At 42.3% G+C, this 20,395-nt stretch overlaps 2 protein-coding genes across 4 annotated transcripts in view; one reads left to right on the forward strand and one right to left on the reverse strand.

The window, feature by feature from the left end:
• Positions 1–344: 344 nt before the first annotated feature.
• On the reverse strand, positions 345–2,057 carry LOC118389134 (protein dpy-30 homolog). 2 transcript variants are annotated; one of them, XM_035778922.2, is made up of 5 exons: positions 1,913–2,057; positions 1,359–1,399; positions 1,203–1,250; positions 723–865; positions 345–540 (listed from the first exon to the last, which is right to left on the reverse strand). In XM_035778922.2, the coding sequence occupies exons 1-5, from the start codon at positions 1,920–1,922 to the stop codon at positions 468–470; spliced, it is 315 nt and encodes a 104-aa protein (XP_035634815.1). In that variant the 5' UTR covers positions 1,923–2,057; the 3' UTR covers positions 345–467. The 2 variants fall into 2 exon arrangements, with proteins under 2 accessions (XP_035634815.1, XP_035634816.1); XM_035778923.2 differs by lacking the exon at positions 1,913–2,057 and adding an exon at positions 1,587–1,875.
• LOC118389132 (spastin-like) overlaps positions 2,054–20,395 on the forward strand; it is a 28,705-nt gene continuing 10,363 nt past the window's right edge. The window contains exons 1-11 of one of the 2 annotated variants that reach the window (XM_035778917.2): positions 2,054–2,548; positions 6,398–6,481; positions 8,391–8,474; positions 12,164–12,247; positions 14,052–14,242; positions 14,597–14,736; positions 15,030–15,123; positions 18,647–18,721; positions 19,349–19,420; positions 19,629–19,704; positions 20,185–20,276. In XM_035778917.2, the coding sequence (XP_035634810.1) occupies positions 2,191–2,548; positions 6,398–6,481; positions 8,391–8,474; positions 12,164–12,247; positions 14,052–14,242; positions 14,597–14,736; positions 15,030–15,123; positions 18,647–18,721; positions 19,349–19,420; positions 19,629–19,704; positions 20,185–20,276 (1,350 nt within the window). In that variant the 5' untranslated portion in view covers positions 2,054–2,190. The remainder of the gene's footprint in view (positions 2,549–6,397; positions 6,482–8,390; positions 8,475–12,163; positions 12,248–14,051; positions 14,243–14,596; positions 14,737–15,029; positions 15,124–18,646; positions 18,722–19,348; positions 19,421–19,628; positions 19,705–20,184; positions 20,277–20,395) is intronic. The other variant, XM_035778918.2, reaches the window with a different exon arrangement.

Below are 20,395 nucleotides of genomic sequence, written 5' to 3' on the forward strand. Positions count from 1 at the left end.
CCAACTTCCCTGTTTGTTGTATTTCTTATGATAATTGGAATGGATTTTGGGGCATCAGATTGACCCTTTTATCAAAGGGGTTCATCACCAGCTCTGTAGCTCAACTAGTGGTAGAATAAAACATGGCACTAGAATGATACGTGTGTCATTTGGCAATATGAAAACATGACATTGTTAATTCAAACGCAAATGTTTCCTCTTGTAAGCATTTTGGTAAATGTACTGTATCTGGAATATTTTGCCCCAAAGGGCACCATGATGCAAGGGAACTTGAGATGCAACGTATTTGGTGTCTTTTGTATATATCAGGTTACCTCTGACATTTGTCCTAAAAGAGTACCATATTTCCCTGCAGCACCATCTTTATTCTGGTTTAAAAAACTGCAAACATAACCAATGACAGAAACAACCATTTCCTTGATTTTAAACAGATGGGCTCAAAGTGCACATTTCCATCCGTCTGGAGCTTAATTTCGATCTTCAAACTGTGATTTGTTCTTGAGAAGGAAGGCTGCTAAGAATTCAATAGGATTTGCAGGTCTGAAAGAGAAGACAAAATGGACAAAAGCACATCTTCAACAAAGTCTGGTTGCTTGAAAGTTACTTGAAACCCAAATGTGCTTCCCTTTTCATAGTACTGCCTGTTCTACACATTTCTTCCAAATAAATTTCCAAGCATGTCAAGCAGAATCAAAGCCCCTGCACAGACATTTTCAACATACCTTTCCTTGGCCAGCACAGATAAGCCTTGAAGAAGAATGGGCACCACTGTCTGATCCAAATATGCCCTCGTGGGGAGCGACTGCAGATCCACCTTCTGTTTGGAGACCTTCTCTGTGTTGGCTTTCTCGTTTTGCACTATTCTCTACATAATAAGGTGGTGAAAGAGGAAGCAGAGATACAGAAATATCAACAGTTACCGCTACTCACGCCACTATCCATGTATGTAAGCGTCTTAAAAAAAAGTGTACTCGGAATTGCAATCTCATACTATGTAGCCTAACCAATTTGTACCAAAATGTATAAGCTTCACACATTAGTGCATGCTATGTTAGAAAGCTGTGCATACATTGCTTATTCAGTAGACAATCATGGTTACCATAACTAACATAATGCAGTGTGATGTTTGAGTCTCTGAAATGGACCCCCGTTTCATGGACATGCTTTTCTGAAAGGCACAATAATCGCATAGATTGTCATACCTGGATGTTGTCCGTCAGTCCATATTCAGAATGGGGGTTTTCAGCTGTCTAAAAAGGAGCAGAAATATGTATTTATTTCAAATGTGTCTATCAAGCACGCCATTTCAATGAAGAGAACCGCTTAAAATCCCTAACTACATCTGTATTAAGACTTACTGGAGTGTGCACCTCCATAGATTGGTCTGCGTCCGTGTGATCTGAGAGAAACATACATTAACGTCAGCTACCTACATTCTAGGCAATAGGAAGAGGATAGTCACTCAGTTAACGTAAAAGTCTTCAGAATCATTCAGAGACAGATCAGCAACAATATCAAAATGTCAACAACCGCAAGGACGGTGGTCCTGTCATCGTTGAACTAGAACGTAAAATAAACACACTTACTCCAGATTAAGTTCAGGTAGATAACGACATAGGAGTACCATCCATTCCTACAAGCCAAATAAGGTACCCTACAGGCAGGCTAGCTACAGTAATGTCGAAAGAATATACGAATTCAAGTGGCGGGTAAACTAACGTTACTTTAGCTCGTTGGCTAGTTAACGTTATGTTAGCAACGACCTTCCACCGTGAACCAAGGTCTGTTACCTACAGAACAGACTGGATTAAACAAATTGTTGGGGTATACGAAAATATTTCAAGCTAAATGTATCGCTACAACTGTAATAGAACGTACAAAAGTGCCGATTAACGAACAACATTTCACTTACCGTCCGCCATGTTTGTTGTTAGTATTTACGCAATGTGCGTGGTTTCTACGTAAAATCTTGTTTGCAGTTACGTACTGTCTATGATAGGACAAGACTGAGCGTGCCCCTCCTCTCCTACCCTTTTGTTCGTTTGGTAACCGCCCCGTCCAATTTTATCAACATTTGGACCACCATGTCGGAGAATATGTGGCAACTGTAGACGCTGCAAAGGTTGAGAGGCAACCCAGGCAAAAGGCAAGACCGTTATGTTATGGATACGATAGCGAGCCATCGGGTGAATGAGTTCTCCGGGAGGAAGAGGCAGCAGAAAGAAGCGAGGCCCTGCAGGGTCCCCGCCCGACGGAGGGGCCACCTGCGACCAGGTGTCACTACATAAACGAAATTTGTATTACTTCTCATACCCACTGCTGGCATTGTTTGCAGTGCTCCGTGTCCTCGTGTTGCATTTTGGCGAACTCTTCGTCTGGCTGTGCGAGCGGATGTCTCGTTCTATGGCTGCGAGACCCAAACAACGGGCAGCAGATGAGCATGCGAACAAGGTGTGCGAGCAGGACATCGGCGAGCAGATCCGAAACCACCACAAACAAGCATTCGAGTACATCTCAGTGGCTCTGAGAATTGACGAGGATGACAAAGGTATGTTTTCAGTGTGACTGCTATTTGCAGCAGCACCACTGACTGTTGTGTAGCTGGGTTTAACAGCAGTTGTCAAGTTAACAACTGTTATAAACCCATGTGTGGATAATGCAAACAAAGATACTACTGTCAATACAGATTGAAACAAACCCGGTTAAATTTAACTAGGCCTATTGATTCAAACTCAGGCTCTGTACCCCAACAGCAACGCAATGGAGCATGTACAAATATTGCTGTATTATAAATGCTAACGAGGAAGTAAAGAGAGGTCAGTTGACTTACTGGTTCAAAGTTGTGGTTTTCTGCATGATAAAAAGTGTGGTACAGAAGTGTTGATCCTATGATATCTTGTGTATTTATGAGCCTTTCCGTAGAAACCGCCACATAGTTTTTATGTCATCATGCAGACAGATAGAGAACAGTTGTTCTGTCAATGACATTGTCTGCATTCACATAGCGATATTAGCTTATTGGACGACAGATACATACATATCTGTCCATTATACCACCACACTATTACTACAATAGCTTACTGTTGAGGCGGTTGACAGAGTTATGCAGACTGTTCAATATGACTTGGAGAATATGCCTGCCTACTCAACCTAGGTCTCAGACTGGCTGAATACAGTCAGCCATGTGGTAGGCCCAGGGGCGAAAGGGGGCAATATGTTAGCGGCTGAATATATGGGTGTTTTCTGTTAAGATAATGTGTTTCTTGTTAAAAGGCTGAATAGCACTAAAGGGAATAAGCTAACGCGCTATGTGTAATCCTGGGATTAAGTGTATTTGTTGGTATAATTCTATAATGGTCTATAGTTAAATGTACTTAATCCTATAATGGCCATTAGTAATATAATAGTCCGATAATGGCATGTAGCAATCTTATAATTGCCTATAATAATCTGTACTTACTATTTTTTGGTAAATAATGTATAGGCTCCGCCACCAATAAAATTGATCCAAGGAAGGGGAAACCCTGCATAGAGGAAATAACAGATTTATGAAACTTGTATAAGCATGAAACTGTATAAAAGGAGTGGACTGAGACTGAGTCCGGCAGTTGCTCCATGGACCAACTCGGCTTGTTACTTTGTAATAAAGTCTAATTGAATTCACAAGTTCCTGTATCTGAGCGATATTGTTGAACCAATATTTCCACGACAAGTGCGAGGGACACCCACCAGTAGACACAGCCCACTATTCGCAGCTTTATTTTTTGATCGTGATGATCTAGTCTAACTAGTCTGTATAATTTAAGGTGCCAATGAATGTTTTACTGTTTGTTAAAAAAAGGAAAATAACAAAGATGGGCTAGCCTGCATAAATTAAGGTGCCAATGAATGTGGATATGCTAAAACCAGCAAATAAATAGGCTTGGTCCTCCTTTGTGCCACCATCTTTTGGAAACCAGGATGATTTATATTCCCAATATACTGTCACACACACACAGTAGGATATACAGTACAGCATGAGGTCTACTGCATATCTGCATGTGCCTAGCTCCAATCGGTGTGATCCCAGGGGATCAATAGACATGTGCTGGGATGATGTGAGCTGACATTAATTGTTATCGTCAGCAGGGTGGAAAATGCCATCCAATTCTCTCGCCTCTCCCGAGTTGGCCATGTCATCGTGCATGGACGAACTGAATGAATTGAGTTCCTCCTTGACTATTTACAATGTTCCAATGTACTGTAACTAGAGTGCAATCCTTAGTCCAAACAGTTGGAAAAGGGAAGGTTTTGCAACTAAAGCAAAAGTTTCTATTGGACAAATTCAGATAGGTCCCTCCCCGTTTCATTCCGCTTGCTTGCGTTTAAGAAACGCTTCCACTCAATACACAGGCGCCGGAGCACATAGGAAAACAGGCTACAGTCAGTGGGGCCTCTTGCTATGTTTTGAAAGGCCTAGGCTCTACATTCATCAAGTTGTTGAATTTGGTTAGTTAGACCTGTGATTTCAATGCACACACCCAAAATGTATTGATTATGTTTCTCCCAGACTCCTAGGTCTGTCATAAGCTAACCTCGTCCCCAAGCTATTTTGCACAGCAGCGTCTTGAGTAGATAGGTAAGCCAAACGCTTACTTTGCTGAAGGCAGACATCTGATCATCTGTTTTAGCATAGTAGTTGGAGTAAAGCAGAGATGCTTGACACCAGACTAATCTTCCAGCTTTATCCACGTCTTCTCTGCCAATGTTCAATTTACCTACTGAACTGGCAGGAGTGATGTGCCAAGGGGCTTACTGTACTCTACCACTGTACTGTACCTGCTCAGGTTTAGCCTAGTGCACACAGTCACACCAGTCCCAAACCATTTCATACATTCAAGGGTTGACTGTATATTGTATATTTCTACCACTCAGTGTTTTTTCGAGTAGGCATATATTGTAGTGTAGGAAGCCTCTTGTGCTCTTTTTCAACCAGGCTCCTCCCATATCAGACATCCAGTTTCTCTGTGGAGCACCATTGTGATGGCATGGGGAGAGAAAATGGTTTTGGCCTCACGGAACAAAGGGCCTGATTCAACGAGGGCCTTGGACTCTTTTGTGAGGCTTTTGTACGCTTAGCTCTCCCTCTGGGAGTGTGGAGAATGCCATCACTTTGAACATGAGTCCCCCAGTATGCCGCACTGTTGGCCCACATCTTTTGAAACAAACAACTGTGTTATCGGAATCTGGGTTTGTTGGGTTGTCTCACTGAAAGATGGGGCATTCCCAGTCCCTCCTGTCTAGGTCTAAATGCCCTACTTTTTAAAATGTTTTATCATGGCTGGACATTCGCTTATATATGGAAATAGATCTGGAATTTTTTTAATATCTTATCATAAGTCATGACCTTTTCAATGAAGGCCAAGCCAATATCACATCTGTCTATTTATTTGCAATTAAAGGCTCTGGCCTATGTCATGCCCCTAAATAACATAAACCTGTAGAGATGAGTGGTGGTTTGAATAGAAAGTGAAGTCCATCTTATTTATTTATATGTTGAAATGGAGGAGGGCCGGAGTGGCAGCTATCAATGTCTTTTAAATGGCTAGAGAGGATACAGTGACATTTTTCATATTGATAAGATCCTAATAGAAGTAACACATATGCCACAGCAGGGTCTTGTTCATCAGGGCATGCAACGGAAAAACTGAACTGAAATCAGTGATTCTTATTTGACAATTCCTCCCTGTTTTTCAGTTTAGTGCCAAATGACCACAACTCGGCTGAACCCAATAGAATTTTAGGGCCTGTCTGCCTGCCTTTGGGACTAGGGAGCCCCGGTCTCAATAATACTCAGAATCACTCATAAGGAGCGGATATGCTGTATATTCCCACCACTATGAAAATCAGTCTTATGACTTGACACTGCTCCACGCCACAGGGGTTTAAGGGTCTGGGTCAGTCATGTGAAATGATGCATTATAGTTCACGTCATTATGGTTTGATCCATGAGTCTCTGTACTTTTTGTTTGAGGTCATGATTGACTGTCTGTCATGCCAAATGTTTGTTTTTGCTATTCTTCCAATGCCTCTTGAGATGCTATACCTTTAGGCAACACAAAGCGTGTAAAATATGTAGGCTAAAACATGTAGGCCTAAAGCATGTAAAATATGTAGGCTAAAACATGTAGGCCTAAAGCATGTAAAATATGTAGGCTAAAACATGTAGGCCTAATGCATGTAAAATATGTATTGTAGACTAAAGGATGCTTAGCCTACTGCAAAATTACTAAATATCTCATCCTTTTACATCAGCTCTTATTTGACTGTGAGCAATGATTTTGTATGTACTCTAACCTCAACATGCTTTTTTCTGTGCCTGTCTGACTGTCCCGACTTGTGGTTTGTGTGTTACTAGTGCACAAGGAACAGGCAGTCCAGTGGTACAAACGCGGAATCGCGGAGCTCGAGAGGGGCATCGCGATCGAGGTAGCTGAAAACGGTGAGTTGACTGTGCATACTTTGCTGTATTTAGTATTTCCAAGGGCCTATAGTCGTGGCCAACAGTTTTGAGAATGACACAAATATTAATTTTCACAAAGTCTGCTGCCTCAGTTTGTATGATGGCAATTTGCATATACTCCAGAATGTTATGAAGAGTGATCAGATGAATTGCAATTAATTGTAAAGTCCCTCTTTGCCATGCAAATGAACTTAATCCCCCCCCAAAAATGTCCACTGCATTTCAGCCCTGCCACAAAAGGACCAGTTGACGCCATGTCAGTGATTCTCTCGTTAACACAGGTGTGAGTGTTGACAAGGACAAGGCTGGAGATCACTCTGTCATGCTGATTGAGTTTGAATAACAGGCTGGAAGCTTCAAAATGAGGGTGGTGCTTGGAATCATTGTTCTTCCTCTGTCAACCATGGTTACCTGCAAGGAAACATGTGACGTCATCATTGCTTTGCACAAAAAGGGCTTCACAGGCAAGGATATTGCTGCCAATAAGATTGCACCTAAATCAACCATTTATCGGATCATCAAGAACTTCAAGGAGAGCGGTTCAATTGTTGGAAGAAGGCTTCAGGGCGCCCAAGACAGTCCAGCAAGCGCCAGAACCATCTCCTAACGTTGATTCAGATGCGGGATTGGGGTACCACCAGCACAGAGCTTGCTCAGAAATGGCAGCAGGCAGGTGTGAGTGCATCTGCATGCACAGTGAGGCAAATACTTTTGGAGGATGGCCTGGTGTCAAGGAGGGTAGCAAAGAAGCCACTTCTCGTCAGGAAAAACATCAGGGACAGACTGATATTCTGCAAAAGGTACAGGGATTGGACTGCTGAGGACTGGGGTAAAGCCATTTTCTCTGATGAATACCCTTTCCGATTGTTTGGGGCATCTGGAAAAAAGCTTGACCGGAGAAGACAATGTGAGCAATATCAGTCCTGTGTCATGCCAACAGTAAAGCATCCTGAGACCATTCATGTGTGGGGTTGCTTCTCAGCCAAGAGAGTGGGCTCACTCACAATTTTTCCTAAGAACACAGCCATGAATAAATAATGGTACCACCACATCCTCCGAGAGCAACTTCTCCCAACCATCCAGGAACAGTTTGGTGACGAACAATGCCTTTTCCAGCATGATGGAGCACCTTGCCATAAGGCAAAATCGATAACTAAGTGGCTCAGGGAACAAAACATCGATATTTTGGGTCCATGGCCAGGAAACTCCCCAGACCTTAATGCCATTGAGAACCTGTGGTCAATCCTCAAGAGGAGGGTGGACAAACAAAACCACACAAATTCTGACAAACTCCAAGCATTGATTATGCAATAATGGGCTGCCATCAGTCAGGATGTGGCTCAGAAGTTAATTGACAGCATGCCAGGGCGGATTGCAGAGGTCTTTAAAAAGAAGTGCATCTGCAAATATTGACTCTTTGCATTAACTTCATGTAATTGTCAATAAAAGCCTTTGACACTTATGAAATGCTTGTAATTATACTTCAGTATTCCATAGTAACATCCGACAAAAATATCTAAAGACACTGAAGCAGGAAATTAATATTTGTGGAAATTAATATTTGTGTCATTCTCAAAACTTTTGGCCACGACTCTATAGTGCAGATTTCCTTACCATCTCTGGTCCCGGAGAGCTAGTGATATGCAGGGTTTTAATTTAGCCTATCGTTAACACACATGGTTCAGCTAATCGTGGTCTTGATTTGAAGACCATGCTCAGCTGATTATTGTAATCACCTAGTGTGTAGCTGCTGGCCTGGAACAAAAACCTGCATACCCAGTAGCTCTAAGCAGAGTTGGAGAACTCTGCTATAGCAAAAAAACACACACAGGAGTGTAAAACGGCTATTTTACTAATAGATTTGTTTTTATTCTCTCTTCTCTTCCAGGCGAGAAATATGAACGTGATAAACGTCTACAGGCCAAGATGATCACCAATCTGATCATGGCAAAGGATCGCCTGGAGCTTTTAGGTGAGAATCAAACATTTGGACACATTTTTTAATGTCTTGCCTTCCTTGTGCACCTTGATACCGCATGGCAGCTTCTGAACGGCTGCATTCATGTTGAATGCGTGGCAGGACATTGTTTGATTTCTTGACATTTGTTGCTTTTCATGCTAGCTTAGATACAGTATGTCTGTTAGCTTTATATGGACTGATTTCAGTGCCAACAGAAATTGCACAAATTAAATCATTTAATTCATAAATTGAACTTGTATTTTCAGGATTTGAAACTGAAATAAATTAATAGTGCATTCAGTTTTAAAAATTCAATTTCAATTTAATTGAATGTTCAAATTCAATATTGAAATCAAATCAAATTTTAATTGTCACTTGCTTTGTAAACAGGTGTAGACCAACATTGAAATGCTTACTTACAGGCCCTTCCCAACAATGCAGAATACAGAATACAAAAAAATGCAAATAGTACAATGGGGAATAAATACGAAAATGATAGTTTGGCTATATACACGGGGTACCAGTTCCAAGTGGATGTGCAGGGGTACGAGGAAATTGAAGTAGATACTGCATGTACATATAGGTAGGGGTAAAGTGACTAGGCAACAGGATAGATAAGACTAGCGTGTGTGTGTGCTTGGCGAGTGTGTACGTGTTATGTGTGTGTGTTGTCGTGTAAGTACTATATGTGTGAGTGTGTGGTTAGAGTGGTATAGAGGTCCTGGGTGGCAGGGAGTTTGACCCCAGTGAAGTACTGGGCTGTACGTACTACTCTCTCTGCGCCTTGCCGTCGGATGCCAATGCAGCCAATCAAGATGCCCTCTATTTGAGGATCTGAGGGTCATCAGCCTCCTGATGGGGAAGAGGCGTTGTCGTGCCCTTTTCACAACTGTGTTGGTGTGTTTGGATACACTGAGAAACTTGCAGCTCACGACCAGCTCCGCTACAGCCTCGTCGAAGTGAATGGGGGCGTGTTTGACCCTCTGTTTCCTGTTGTCCACGAAAAACGTCTTTGTTTTGCCCACATTGAGGGAGAGGTTGTTACACTGCCAGGTCTCTGACCTCCTCCCTAAAAGCTGTCTCGTTGTTGGTGATCAGGCCCACCACCGTTGTCACATCACACTTCTACATTAATGTGGATGCTACCATGATTACAGATAATCCTGAATGAATCATGAATATTGGTGAGTGAGAAAGTTAGAGGCACAAATATCATACAAATATCATACCCCTAAAGCATGATAACCTCTCACTTACAATAACGTGAGGTTAGCATTATTGGGGGCGGAACGATATTTATGCCTCTAACTTTCTCACTCATCATTATTCACGGTAGCATCCACATTTAATATAGATATGTTTAGAAACATATTCTATTATTATTTACAATTCAATTGACTCCAAAATGACATCCAGAAGAAAATATCTTACAGCTCAAAAGCTAGAACAAAATTCATAGGAAGAAAATAAACATTTATTTGACCTTTTTATTTAACTAGGCAAGTCAGTTAAGAACAAATTCTTATTTACAATGACAGCTTACTCCGTCCAAACCCTGGACAACGCTGGGCCAATTGTGCGCCGCTCTATGGGACTCCCAATCACTGCCTGATGTGATGCAGCCTGGATTCGAACCAGGGACTACAGTGACGCCTCTTGCAGTGAGATGCAGTGCCTTAGACCACTGCGCCACTCGGGAGCCTAACATGCCACAATTGGCTTTAGAAACTACCAGAAGCTTCTATTTACCACAGAGAGTGTTTGATTCTGTCTGTTCTCCTGTACCATTCCTGGCTGGCAAAGTACCATGATGCTGTCTCTGGTTTTGAATCAGAATTTAGAGGGCTAAATATTATTTTTGAATCTGAATGCATCTGAGAAGTTGAATATATGAAACTTTGATCAACTTGAAATTATAGTTTAACGCCATACACAAGACAATGAATGCAATATTTACCACATTGAAACTGAATGCATAAATATTGAATTTGAATATTCAATTAAATTGAAATATAATTTTAAAGCCAAATGAAATTATTCATTCAATTTGTTGATTACAAATTCAAAATTATTTAAGTGAAATTAAATATCCAAATACAAAAGAAAAAAGTATGGAATTCAAATACAATTGCTGTTGGCACTGAAATCGCTCCATAGCTTTGTATCTCGTGGAGAAAAAACATGTAAAGCCTGTATACACTGAGTGTACAAAACATTTCCATGACATAGACTGACCAGGGGAATCAAGTGAAAGCTATGATCCCCTATTGATGTCATCTGTTAAATCTACTTCTGTCAGTGTAGATGAAGGGAGAAGACAGGTTAAAGAACGATTATTTTCAGAGAAACATGGATTGTGTATGTGTGCCGTTCAGAGGGTGAAAGGGCAAGACAAAATATTTAAGTGTCTTTGAACACGGTATGGTAGTAGGTGCCAGGCGCACTGGTGTAAGTGTGTCAAGAACTGCCACGCTGCAGTGTTTTTCACGCTCAACAGTTTCCCGTGTGCATTGAGAATGGTCCACCAGGGCCTCCCGAGTGGCGCAGTGGTCTAAGGGATGTGCTTGTCCCATCGCACACTAGTGACTCCTGTGGCGGGCCAGATGCAGTGCACGCTGACACGGTTGCCAGGTGTACAGTGTTTCCTCCGACACATTGGTGCGGCTGGCTTCCGGGTTCAGTGGGCATTGTGTCAAGAATTAGTGCGGCTTGGTTGGGTTGTGTTTCGGAGGATGCACGGCTCTCTCCCGAGTCCGTACGGGAGTTGTGGCAATGAGACAAGACTGTAACTACCAATTGGATGCCACAAAATTGGGGGCAAAAAGAAAAGAAATGTCCACCAACCAGGGGACATCCAGCCAACTTGACACAACTGTGGGAAGCATTGGAGTCAACATGGGCCAGAATCCCTGCGGTATGCTTTGTACACCTTGTAGTCCATGCCCTGGCGAATTCAGGCTGTTCTGAGGGCAAAAGGGGATGCAACTCAATATTAGGAAGGTGTTGCTAATGTTTTGTTCACTCAGTGTAAATTCACATGCGTACTTTTTGTATTGACATCACATGACTTCCAAACTCCAATGTACTTTATGCACCAAAAGGGATTAGGCCCTAAATACTCCAGTGCCTTTTTATTAAACCCGTAATGGACACCCCAAAACATGTTTTAATACTTTAAATGACAGAATTAGTCAATTTTGGTAAAAATCCACTCAGCGGTCCCCCAAAGCTGTTTCAGAAGCTTCTCGTCATTCCACAGCTGGCTACAACATTATCCTGAGTCATGTTCATTCGGCACAAAACCTAAGATAACAAACCTAGACTTGTCCAATGAGAAATGCTAATTTTCCTTTTGCCTTGCAGAACATTTTCAAACATTTTCCTAATGAACACGACCATACTCTTGTTGTTTGATTCGTCCTGGTTGGACATGGCTGCTATGTTTGGCTTTGCTGCCTCGACACTGAAATGTTGACAATCCTCTCAGCCCTACCCCATATGCCTCATTCTTGGATGTGGCATGACAACTTAACTTAGGCACCATCCCAAAACATTGCTGTTCGTCCCCCATTCAAAGAATCTTGGCGTATTTTATTTGTTTATTTCAAATATAATTTCATTTTCTTCTCCTTTTCCCTCCCTTCTCCTATTCCCTTTCCCAATTTCATTTGGTTTTTGTTATTGTCATTCCTGTTGTGTAGAAAAGCTGCGTTCAGGGCCAGCTCAGAGAGACATCTATGCAGAGAGCTCAAACCAGTCATACCATAACGGTTATCTACGCTCAGGTGGGTGCTACCGGGAATCTGCTTTCAGGTGTCATGACTGGTTTTTCACGAGTGTTTTCAAGGGTGTCATTGTTCCTGATTATTCAGGAATTCCAGTTTTTCTGCCTTTATTCTCTTCATGAACTCAGCAAAAAAAGAGATGTCCCTTTTTCAAGACCCTGTCTTTCAAAGATAATTCAGAAAAATCTAAATATCTTCATTCTAAAGGGTTTAAACACTTTCCCATGCTTTTTCAATGAACCATAAACAACTAATGAACACGCACTACTGGAATGGTCGTTAAGACACTAACAGCTTACAGACGGTAGGCAATTGAGTACACAGTTATGAAAACTTAGGACACTAAAGAGGCCTTTCTACGGACTTTGGAAAAGCACCAAAAGAAAGATGCCCAGGGTCCCAGCTCTTCTCTGCGTGAATGTGCCTTAGGCATGCTGCAAGGAGGCATGAGGACTGCAGATGTGGCCTGGGCAATAAATTGCAATGTCCATACTGTGAGATGCCTAAGACAGCGCTACAGGGAGACAGGCCGGACAGCTGATCGTCCTCGCAGTGGCAGACCATGTGTATCAACACCTGCACAGGATCGGTACATCCAAACATCACACCTGCGGGACAGGTACAAGATGGCAAAAACAACTGCCCGAGTTACACCAGGAACACACAATCCATCCATCAGTGCTCAGACTGTCCGCAATAGGCTGAGAGAGGCTGGACTGAGGGCTTGTAGGCCTGTTGTAAGGCATTTCCTCATCAGACATCACCGGCAATAACGTTGCCTATGGGCACAAACTTGCTGGACCAGACAGGACTGGCAAAAAGTGCTCTTCACTGACGAGTCTCACCAGGGGTGATGGTCGGATTTGCGTTTATCGTCGAAGGAATGAGCATCACACCCAGGCCTGTACTCTGGAGCGTGATCGATTTGGATTTTGGTGGAGGGTCCATCATGGTCTGGGGCGGTGTGTCACAGCATCATCGGACTGAGCTTGTTGTCATTGCAGGCAATCTCAACGCGGTGCATTACAGGGAAGACATCCTCCTCCCTCATGTGGTACCCTTCCTGCAGGCTCATCCTCTCATGACCCTCCAGCATGACAATGCCACCAGCCATACTGCTCGTTCTGTGCGTGATTTCCTGCAAGAGAGGAATGTCAGTGTTCTGCCATGGCAAACGAAGAGCCCGGATCTTAATCCCATTGAGAACGTCTGAGACCTGTTGGATCGGAGGGTGAGGGCTAGGGCCACCCCCCCCCCCAGAAATGTCTGGGAACTTGCAGGTGCCTTGGTGGAAGAGTTGGGTAACATCTCACTGGAAGAACTAGCAAATCTGGTGCAGTCCATGAGGAAGAGATGCACTGCAGTTCTTAATGCAACTGGTGGTCACACCATATACTGACTGTTACTTTTGATTTTGATCCCCCCTTTGTTCAGGGACACATTATTCCATTTCTGTTAGTCACATGTCTGTGGAACTTTTTATGTCTCAGTTGTTGAATCTTGTTATGTTAATACAAATATTTACACATGTTAAGATTGCTGAAAATAAACGCAGTTGACCGTGAGAGGACATTTCTTTTTATGCTGAGTTTACATCATTGAAATTGATATACCAATATCCTACTTTTCCTGACTTTTCCTGTTTTTTCTTATTTCATCTTTCACGCAGTCTTAGACTAAATCAGGCCTCCATTGATGGGACATTAGCTCACGCATAGCTTAATTAATTGTCCTAACCTACCATACTGATAAATAAATCGCTAATATATCTTGATGGTTCTAACAGTCTCCTTGCTCTTGGCAGTAAGTGGAGCCGTACCCAAAAAGAGGGACTCCCTGACTACTCACTCCAGTCACTCCCTCCCACGACCAAAGCATACGCCAAAAAAAACCTTGCCGGCAGGCCACGGGGGCCTCCAGCGCTCCCCCAGCTTCATTGGGCCCTCCAGCAGTCACACACAGCACAGACTGGTCCCCCAGTCCAACAGAAACAAGGTGAGACCCAGATCGTCTTTCCTCAACTAACTCCACATCTAGCCAAGAGTCCAGGGCCCATATTGATAGTGTCTCAGAGTAGGAATGCTGATCTAGGATCAGTTCCTCCCTCTCCATGTAATCTTATTAATTATGCTCTAAAATGAATAACTGATTCTAGACTAGCACTATAGCCATGGACTATAAAGAAAATCATGATACTAAAAGAACATTTCCAGTCTATATCCATTGTTATTGAAGGGAAGACAAAATTGACAAACCTAAGAAAATAGGAGAATTTCCAATCATCATCACAAGAGATTAGCTTGTTGAAAATCGTAACCAAATCTGAAGTTATGGTTCTTTTTGTTATAGAGTAAAACAGGCAACCGGCAAAACTGTAAACCCACCACCACTCCCACATCCATGTCCCCACTGAAGAAGAGGGATATGAAGAACTTGAAGAATGTGGACAGCAAGCTTGCCAACCTCATCCTCAGCGAGATCATAGACAGGTGAGGGACAATGATTTGGATGATTTGGAGTGTCTTGTGTATTATTCACTGGACATAAAGCATGTGCTTTGCAAGGTGCCTCAGTTTGGAACGCAATAGACGTTGACTGCTTGATGTGGGTGATGTTCAGTAGGGCGCAAAGATGTAACACTTTTTATAATGTTTTGATTCAGCCTGCCTGTTTCAGTCTGTCTTTGCTGTTGAATTAACACAACCCAAGCAGAGTTGAGTATGTCTATATTTCTGTATGGGAATCAGCATTCAGACCTGTCTCGTGTGTGTGTGTGTTCCAGTGGCTCATCTGTGAGGTTTGAGGACGTTGCTGGCCAGGAGCTGGCTAAGCAGGCCCTACAGGAAATAGTCATCCTGCCTGCACTAAGGCCAGAGGTGAGATTAGAGAGGAACAGCAACTCACTGGACCATGGAGTGTACAGTCGTGGCCAAAAGTTTTGAGAATGACACATATTCATTTCCACAAGGTTTGCTGCTTCAGTGTGTTTAGATATTTTTGTCAGATGTTACTATGGAATACTGAAGTATAATTACAAGCATTTCATAAGTGTCAAAGGCTTTTATTGACAACTACATGAAGTTCATGCAAAGAGTCAATATTAGCAATGTTGACCCTTCTTTTTCAAGACCTCTGCGATCCGCCCTGGCATGCTGTCAATTAACCCATGGGCCACATCCTGACTGATGGCAGCCCATTCTTGCATAATCATTGCTTTGAGTTTGTCAGAATTTGTGGGTTTTTGTTTGTCCACCTGAATTGAACACAATTTCTCAATGGGATTAAGGTCTGGGGAGTTTCCTGGCCATGGACCCAAAATATCAATGTTTTGTTCCCCAAGCCACTTAGTTATCACCTATGCCTTATCGCAAGGTGCTCCATCATGCTGGAAAAGTCATTGTTTGTCACCAAACTGTTCCTGGATGATTGGGAGAAGTTGCTCTCGGAGGATGTATTGGTACCATCTTTATTCATGGCTGTGTTCTTAGGAAAAATTGTGAGTGAGCCCACTCTCTTGGCTGAGAAGCAACCCCACACAAGAATGGTCTCAGGATGCTTTACTGTTGGCATTGACACAGGACTGATGATAGCTCACATTGTCTTCTCCGGACAAGCTTTTCTCCAGATGCCCCAAACAATCGGAAAGGGGATTCATCAGAGAGAATGACTTTACCCCAGTCCTCAGCAGTCCAATCCCTGTACATTTAGCAGAATATCAGTTTGTCCCTGATGTTTTTCCTGGAGAGAAGTGGCTTCTTTGCTGCCCTTCTTGACACCAGGCCATCCTCCAAAAGATGCACTCACACCTGCCTGCTGTCATTCCCGAGCAAGCTCTGTACTGGTGGTGACGCGATCCTGCAGCTGAATCAACTTTAGGAGACATTCGCTTGCTGGACTTTCTTGGGCACCCTGAAGCATTCTTCACAACAATTGCACCACTCTTCTTGAAGTTCTTGATGATCCGATAAATGATTGATTTAGGTGCAACCTTACTGGCAGCAATATCCTTGCCTGTGACGCAATGATGATGACACATGTTTCCTTGCAGGTAACCATGGTTGACAGAGGAAGAACAATGATTCCAAGCACCACCCTCCTTTTGAAGCTTCCAGTCTGTTATTCGAACTCAATCAGTATGACAGAGCGATCTCCAGCCTTGTCCTCGTCAACACGAAGTGTCTCAGAGTATGAGTGCTGATCTAGGATCGGTTTCGCCTTTTCAATCATAATGAATAAGGGGGAGGGGGCGTGGATACGAGTAAATGTGTTCAAGCTGTATAGGAGAGCCTATTTTGCTGTTCAACTGGGATTTTCTTTATTTTGGCGCACCGGTGCACCTAGAAAAATAATCAGGCAGCTAATAATTGTTGTAATGGTTAGGCTTCGCTGTACCACTGTTTCCATGTGCCATTGAGAGAAAAAAGCTTTTGGTTGCACCATTACTGCAAACGTTGTGATCATATTACTGGTGCTACGTTTTTTTTTGTCTGTTGCACATTGGCGCAGCAACTGGATGCACCTCCTTTGGTGAGGCCGTATTTTACATTCCTAGCCATTCTTAAACGATTCGCGGGCGATTAACACCATGTTCAGTCATGTTATGACAACAGTGGTATGCCTGATTACCAACAACGATGAGGTGAGAGCCCTGGCAGAGTGGTGCCAGGAAATATTGATGGGGTCACAGTGGAGAGAGTCAGTCAGTATGCAGCATCACTGACAACCTGAAATGGTCCCTTCACACAGACGGCGTGGTGAAGAATGCGCAACAGCGCTAATTCGTCTTGGCCCCTAGGGTCCTCACAAACTTCTAGAGATGGACCATTGAAAGCATCTTGTCGGGCTGTATCACTGCCTGGTACGGCAATTGCACCATCCACCGGGCTCTCCAGAGGGTGGTGCGATGAGCCCAATGCATCACCGGGGCCCTGCTGCCTGGCCTCCAGGACATCTACAGCACCTGGTGTCACAGAAAGGCCAAAAAGATCAAGGACCCGAGCAACAGCCTGTTCACCCCGCTACCATCTAGAGCTGGGGCAGAGAGACTGAAAAACAGCTTCTATCTCCAGGCCATCAGACTGTTAAACAGTCACCACTAGCTGGCTTCTGCCCAGTACCCTGCCCTGAACCTTAGCCACTGTTCTAGCCGGCTACCACCTAGTACTCTGCTCTGCTCCTTAGTGACTGCTGTCCTACTGTATGTACATAGTCATTGAACACTGATCATTTTAGTAATGTTTATGTACTGTTTTACCCACTTTACACTATGTATTTCTCTGTAAACAAATTAACAACAGACTTTCAGCATGCTTATAGAGAAGGGCACTCAACATGTACTGCACTGACACAAATGACGATTGGTTGAAAGAAATTGAGAATAAGAAGATTGTGGGAGCTGTACTGTTAGATTTCAGTGCAGCCTTTGATATTATTGGTCATAACCTGTTGAAAAAAACGTATGTGTTATGGCTTTTCAACCTCTGCCATATCGTAGATTCAGAGCTATATTACAGCTCTGGAAAAAATTAAGAGACCACTGCAAAATGTACTATTTATGTGTTTGGGTAAATTACATTTTTTGTTTTATTCTATAAACTACTGACAACATTTCTCCCAAAGCATTTATTTGCAGAAAATTACAACTGGTCAAAATAACAAAAAGATGCAGTCTTGACAGACCTTGAATAATGCAAAGAAAATAAGTTAATATTCATTTTTAAACAACACAATACCAATGTTTTAACTAAGGAAGAGTCCACCAATATTTGGTGGAATAACCCTGATTTTCAATCACAGCTTTCATGCGTCTTGGCATTAAACACAGCATGTGTGTCCATGTGTGCGGCACCTTCTGCTCTTCATTGTAATTAGAGGGCTAATATTAATACTATGCATGCCAGTCTCTCTTCGCTAAGAGTTGAGGAGAGACTGACTGCATCACTTCTTCTTTTTACAAGAAACATTAATGTGTTGAAAATCCCAAATTGTTTGCATAGTCAACTTACACACAGCTCTGACACACACATTTATGCCACCAGGGTTCTTTTCACAGTCCACAAATTCAAGAAAGTGTACAGTATTATATAGAGCCCTTTATTGCATGGAACTTCCTTCCATCATTTATTGGTCAAATAAACAGCAAATCTGGTTTCAAAATGTATGTAGTTCTGGCCTTGAGCTGTTTTGTCTATTGATGTTCTGTATTATGTTTCATGTTTGGTGTGGACCCCAGGAAGAGTAGCTTCTGCTTTTGCAACAGCTAATGGGGATCCTAATAAAATACCAAATACAGTAAATGTTAAATCAGTAATTTATTGATTCCGATAGGCTATGTATTGCTCTGTAATTTTGAACTTCAGGACTATGAAACAAGTGCTGAGTAGATGTTGCTTTTTCAAGTTGTTTACAGGCTTGAGGGCTCCAGCACGAGGCCTTCTGCTCTTCGGTCCTCCTGGCAATGGAAAGACGATGCTGGTGAGTGTGGTGCAGTAACATTTGGTATTGGCAAGAGACCCAAATGAGAAATGATTAGTAGAGTGGGTCTTGGTTGGGCTCACAAAGACCACGAGTGACCATGAAATAGCTTAACCATTGTCATATAAAACGCACAAAACGATACATTTGCAAAATCTTTATAATACAAGACTAATATAATACTTATAGTGGATCGAGTCCTTTCACTGGATTAGCTGGTTTTGAAATCCTCTAACTGCAAGATGCTTTGTCCAAGAGTAGAATAGGCCTAAATGTGTAAGTACATATTTATTTTACATGGTGGTACTTTGACAGTGACTACTGAGTACTATGACTGATAGGCAAAATCCCAGGGAATTGATATTGTGTTTTTCTTTCATACAAAATTGCCTTATCCATCATGAATGTAGTTTTAGCATCTCCCAAAATGTGTCTGACCTGCATTAAAACAAAAGGTGATTCTATAGAGCAGGAATGTGGATACGCTGTTATCAAATTTAAAACAAAGTGAACAGAAGAAAACAAATGAATTTAAGGATTATAGAGCATTTATTTCCAAATATTTAAAAAAAAATAAGTATAATGTTCTGCATTTGACATTTTAGCTCGTTTTTTTTTAACTGATAGGCTAAAGCAGTGGCCATGGAGTCCAACGCCACATTCTTCAACATAAGTGCAGCCAGCTTGACCTCGAAATATGTGAGTACATTATTAGCGTAAAGTTTTGTTACGTTTTACATGTCTTTGCACGTTAGTTACTTCGCAGATGCTCTTATCCAATGCAACTTAGTCAGTGCATTAGTAGGAGAAAAACCAACGTATCAGTCATTTCAAGTAGACCCTTGTAGAAAAAGAGTAAACTCACTATTCAGAGTTCACTCGCTATTCTTTTGGTCTTTCCCTGTAGGTGGGGGAGGGAGAGAAGCTGGTGCGAGCTCTGTTTGCCGTCGCTAGAGAACTGCAACCCTCGATCATCTTCATAGGTAACGTTTGACTTAGTTAGATAGAAGAATACATAACTGCAATAAACTGGTCAAGAAAGCACATAATGATAATGATGTTTCATTACCTGGAATCTAATCATAAGCACAGATATTGGCAAGACTTTGCTATTTAATAACTGATGGAAACGGAGAGTGCGACTATGCATAGAATACTGGGGCGGCAGGGTAGCCTAGTGGTTAGAGCATTGGAAGGTTGCAAGTTCAAACCCCCGAGCTGACAAGGTACAAATCTGTCGTTCTGCCCCTGAACAGGCAGTTAACCCACTGTTCCTAGGCCGCCATTGAAAATAAGAATTTGATCTTAACTGACTTGCCTAGTTAAATAAAGTTAAAAAAAAATATATATATATATATATATATATATATATATATATATATATATATATATATATATAAAAATAAGAGGATAATGGAACCCTTCCATTCAGATTGTGACTACTGTTACTTACCCCCACACAGATGAGATCGACAGTCTACTCTGTGAAAGGAGAGAGGGAGAGCATGATGCCAGCAGACGACTGAAGACAGAGTTCTTGATTGAATTTGATGGCGTAAGGAGGTCTCCCGTGTGTGTGTTTCTGCGCATGCACCCATCCATGTTCCAGTGTTCATTTTTGTCACTTGTTTTTAGTTTTGTTTATGAGCGTGTGTGCAATGTTTGTCCCTGGAG

This window comes from Oncorhynchus keta, chromosome 10, assembly GCF_023373465.1.
Source record: "Oncorhynchus keta strain PuntledgeMale-10-30-2019 chromosome 10, Oket_V2, whole genome shotgun sequence".
Lineage (NCBI taxonomy): Eukaryota > Metazoa > Chordata > Actinopteri > Salmoniformes > Salmonidae > Oncorhynchus > Oncorhynchus keta.